The 4,861-nt window shown below is 44.9% G+C and overlaps 1 protein-coding gene across 1 annotated transcript in view; it reads left to right on the top strand.

Moving 5' to 3' along the window:
- Positions 1 to 1,346: 1,346 nt before the first annotated feature.
- The window catches only part of LOC129674766 (nuclear body protein SP140-like protein), a gene marked incomplete at its 3' end in the record, with an annotated part of 25,584 nt that continues 22,069 nt past the window's right edge, over positions 1,347 to 4,861 (top strand). The window contains exons 1-3 of the mRNA XM_055604884.1: positions 1,347 to 1,407; positions 2,212 to 2,277; positions 4,062 to 4,151. Of these exons, the coding sequence (XP_055460859.1) occupies positions 1,347 to 1,407; positions 2,212 to 2,277; positions 4,062 to 4,151 (217 nt within the window). The remainder of the gene's footprint in view (positions 1,408 to 2,211; positions 2,278 to 4,061; positions 4,152 to 4,861) is intronic.

Here is a 4,861-nt window from a genome sequence, read left to right as displayed (position 1 = left end):
AGTGAAGCAAAGATGTTTACCTCATGGGGACCTGGAAGCAAGGAAAGAGATGAGGTGCCTGTGGTCCGTCAAGGGTACACCCTAGTGATCTAACTTCCTTCCACTAGGCTCTGCCTGTGAAAGGTGGCACCAGCATCCATGGGCGCCATTCTGAGGGCCAAACCTCTAATACATGAGCCTGGGAAGGTGGGGCACTGGAGATCCAAACTGTCACCTGCCTCTGATGGGGTGTGGGGTCCTGGCAGAGCAACCATGACATCAGATGGTCACCCTGGACCAATGATGAAGAATATGAACCCAGTGTCAGCAATCCAGATGAAAGAGACTGACTGCTCACAAGGAGCTGTGGTTTAGAAAAGCCCCTAGAGCAGACGACCAGTGTGAAACTGTGAAGGGTGAAGCAGTGTGGTCCATGGTGGCACCAAAGTGGAAACGCTCTGTAAGAGAGATGCCCTTGTTTTGCCTGAGCCCATACATTATCTGACCTCTGATACCAGATGTGTGATGTGTGGGGTTTCCCACACAACCAATTCTCCAGACTACAGTAGGGTATCTTATAATTAGTTAAATTCAGATAAAGGGCTCAGTGTGATTAAGACTGCCTCCCACTTCAGATGCTGGTTACAAGTTTCAGGGTGTGACCTATGCTTCTGAGCAATTGCCCATAAATCATAGATCACCATACCCCATCAGCCTACAGAACTGGTTAGCACCGCTCATGAAACTCAAGGAAACATTAACTTACAATTTATTATGAAAGTTATAGCTCAAAAAAGGACAGCTTGCTGGGTACAGTGACACATGCCTGTAATCCCTGCTTTTGGGAAGCAGGGGCAGGGGTATCTCTGTGAATCCAAAACCACCCTGGTCTACAAAGCAAGTCCAGAACAATCAAGGCTACACAGAGAAACCCTGTCTAGAAAAACAAACAAAACCAGATTGGGCGAGGGGAGAAGATGCCACATTTGGCAATGTGCGTACAAGCATGAGGGCTTGAGTTTGATCCCCTGACCTCATGTGACAAACAGCCCATGCACAGGGGCACATGCTGTAATCCTGTACAGGGAGGCAGAGATAGGCGTATGCCTTGAGCTCACTGCCCAGGCAAGTTGGCAAATTCTAGGCTAGTGAAAAACCATCTCTAAAGCAGGAAGCCGACACCACCTGAGGAATGACACCCAAGGCTGCCCTCTGTCCTCCACACACATGTGTGCACACGGAGAATCACCATATGGGAGAGGACCATCCCTGGGCACAGCACCCTTCCAGCACTATGGAGTTTGTCAACTCTAAATCCCTCTGAACAGAGTCACTTAGGATTTTAATAAAAGTTGTGTTACACAGGGATGATCAATGAAATCGTTAGCGGTGTGATCAAGTCAACTTCTAGCTCTTCTCACCATGGAGGTCAGGGGTCAACTCTTGATTTTGTTCCCCTGGCCACTAGCCCTCCATTCCTCAGGACTTTCCAGACCTCACCTCTTTAACACACACTGGGGTGTTACTGAGGAAGGCTGGCTGTGAGCTAGAGTACATTGATGCCCTTCTCACCTTAATCACTTGGGACCTCCCTCGGGATTTGAGAAGTCTGGCCAGGAACAGGGGATAAGGACCAAAACTGTCATTCTTCCTATGTTTCTGTGTCACACTTGATGTCAGAAGAGATAGATTCAAACATGAAAAAGGTTGTTTGAGAGCAAAAATATCCCAGATGAAAGATATATAAAGGAACACACATACTCTCTCTCTCTCTCTCTCTCTCTCTCTCTCTGTCTGTCTCTCTGTCGCTCTTGTGAGAAATTGGTGGAAGTGTGGAAAGAGCACACGGATTCTTTGAGAGACAGACACAAAAAGAGCAAAGACTATGAACAAGAGCAGAAAGAATAAAGGACAATGACAAAAGGAACTATGTTCATATTTTTTTGCTTTGATTAGCATTTATCTTAGATACTGTCTAGCCCAGCTGCCATCAAAGATTGGTATCATTTAGATGCCCCAGGTTATAGTTGAGGAAGCTAAAATTGAGAGAGACTGTCTTTGTAGTGTTCACAGAGTCATGACCCCACGTGTGACCTCAAGAATCAGGGGAAACTCAGCTCCAGATGAACTCTGGATTGACACTTCAAGGGGCTATTTAGACCTTACATCATGAAGACAAAAGAGAACCCCTGCTTCAGCTCCTGAAATAAACATCTGATTTCTTCTCCTTAGAACCCAGTGAGAGCTGTTCTCAAGGAAGCCTGACTTGGTCACCCATGAATTCCTCCTCATCTGATGGTCTGTTCTTGTTGATACTATCAATATCATTATCTCATCCCATGTGTCCTAGTTTGCTCTCTGTTGCTGTGATGAAACACGATGACCAAGAGCAACTTTGGGAGGAAAGTATTTGGTTTATCTTTCAGCTTATATTCTATTATGAAGGGCCATCAGGACCTGAAACACAGGCCATGGAAGAATGTCGCTTACTAGCTTGCTCACTGTGTTGCCTGAATTCTTATATGTACCTGAGGACCAACCTACATAGGGCTGCTACCACCCCCTGTGGCCTGGTCCCTCCTTCATCAATCATTACTCAATATGCCCTCACAGACCTGCCTATAGGCCAATTAGATAGAGGATTTCTTCCCACTCCAAAAAATTGAGAGTTCTTCTTTCCAGATAATCCTAGTTTGTTTTGTAGACAAAACAAGTTAACACACACACCATGAGTATGGAAGACGCTCTTCCCTTGTTTTTATAGAACATCATACACATCTGTAGTTTCTCCAAGTTTAGGATTTATAAACCATGGTCTTGGTCCTATGGGTTGCCTAGAAAGGATTCATCTTCTGGTTGCCTTGCCCGTATTCCTGGATTCAGTTGTCTGCCTCTGCCTTGTTGACTATGACTCAATATGGCCTACATGCTCTGCTCTTCTGTCCAGTGGTGGTTAGAGAGTTGAAATAGACACACTCCTTCTGTGAGGCTGCAGATTTTGCCCTCTGGGTTTAGCTCATCAGATCATGACTCACCTGAAACTCTCATATGACAGCTCCACTTGTTCTCACTGGGGTAACAGGTTGCCAATCCCTCTACAGATAAGATCAATTAGGCAAAAGGCCCTTTGAAGCTGGGCTTGATGGCATACTCCTATAAACCCAGCACTCTGGGAAGCATTGGCAGCCAGATCTCTGTGAGCCAAGGTCAGTAGCTTGTTCTAAAAATTTAGTCTAGGAAAGCAAAATTTATTCAGAGAAACTGTCTCAAAAAACATACAAACAAACAAAAAAACCACACAAACCAACGAAAAAAACCCTTTGACTTTTATATTGTTTGTTTGTTGGCTTCATTACATGCTTGAAACCAGCTTTCCCTGTGTATCCCTTGCTGTGCTGTATGGAGCTGTAGAGCAGGCTGGCCTCTAGCTCACAGAGATCCACCTGCCTCTGCCTCCAGAAACACTGTGATTAAAGGTGTGTGCTGCCACCACCCAGTTCCTTTTGATGTTCTGTTTAAACCCTTGACCTTCCTTAGTTTTATAAATATTTAAACTATTACTCATGTGGAATAGTCTACACTCAAGGCATTGATTGTTGTGGTTTTGTTCTCTGACATAGCGATGCAGGTATTCTTGCCTTTATCTTCTCAGTAACTTTAAAATGATGCTGTATCATCTCATTTTCAGAGGCTGCAAAGAGGGTTTCATCTCTGACCCAAACAAGTATTGGGATTCAGTGCCCTAAGTTCCTGGCAGAGTGGGAAGGTCTGAGCTGAGATTCTCCCTCTGTGAGCCTAGACTGCTTACCTGGTCTCTCTGGACCCCAGTGTCATCTCTTATAAAAGCGATATGACAGTGGTACTTTGTCCAGATGACTGTCGAGTGATACCATGAAAAGCATTCATAGCCATGCTTGGTACTTCATCAGTGTGGCATGCATTTCTTCTTGTTGTTGTTACTGATTCACTTGTCGATGTCATCAGGCTCCTAGAATCTCAGCTTCTCACCATGGCATTGAATGGGAATTTTCTTCTGTCTGTTTCTAACATGGGGATTCACTAAGAAATCCTTTATTCCTCAGGCGGGAGAAGGGATGCTAGAGGAGCTACCACTCTCCTCCGGGGGATTCAAACTGAGAACCATCAACCCTCTGAGCCCCACAATCGCACTGGTGTGTAGGCCACAGTATTCATTTCTTTATTGCATGACTCATTTTTGGAAACATATGTGCAGGACTTTGGAAGGTTTGCTGTGTAGGTTCCAGGTGAGATGTATCATTGTAGAAGAGATTTCTTAAAATTAACGCTTCATTTTTAAATGTTTAACAGACTTATTTATTATGGTTGTGTGTGTGTGTTTTGTCTGCATTATGTACATGAACCATGTGTGTCCTGGTGCTGTAAGAAGCCATGAGAAGGTGTCAGATAACCTGAAACTGGAGTTATAGACAGCTGTAAGCCACCCTGTAGGTGTTGAAAACCATACCCACGTCCACTCTATGACAGCAAGTATTTCTAACCACTGTGCCATCTTATGAGCCACTACCACAAACCTTACACAAAAACTCAAAACAAAACTTTCCAGAGTAACTTTTGAAGTCATGGTTATGCACTGAACACCCTTCCTCCAGGATTTGAACATTTGAACATACGGCAAATACAGTATATTGCTTGTTTCTCTGGGGATACAGGTGTGAGAATACTGGGTGAAGAGTGGGCAGGATTGTGGTGAGACATGAACAGAGGGAAGGGATGCAGTGGGGAGGAAAACGGGTGAACACTTCCTGAGTCTGTGAGATCTAGAGCGACTCTGTCTGGAAATGGCATCCTAACTCTGCCAGTGGCAGGGTCAGATGACTGTGTAAGTCACAACCCACCCCCC

The sequence above is a fragment of the Psammomys obesus genome, unplaced genomic scaffold (genome assembly GCF_907164565.1).
Source record: "Psammomys obesus unplaced genomic scaffold, mPsaObe1.curated_primary_1811, whole genome shotgun sequence".
NCBI lineage: Eukaryota > Metazoa > Chordata > Mammalia > Rodentia > Muridae > Psammomys > Psammomys obesus.
Note: the sequence above shows the minus strand (reverse complement) of the source record. Positions and strands in the feature narration are given on the sequence as shown.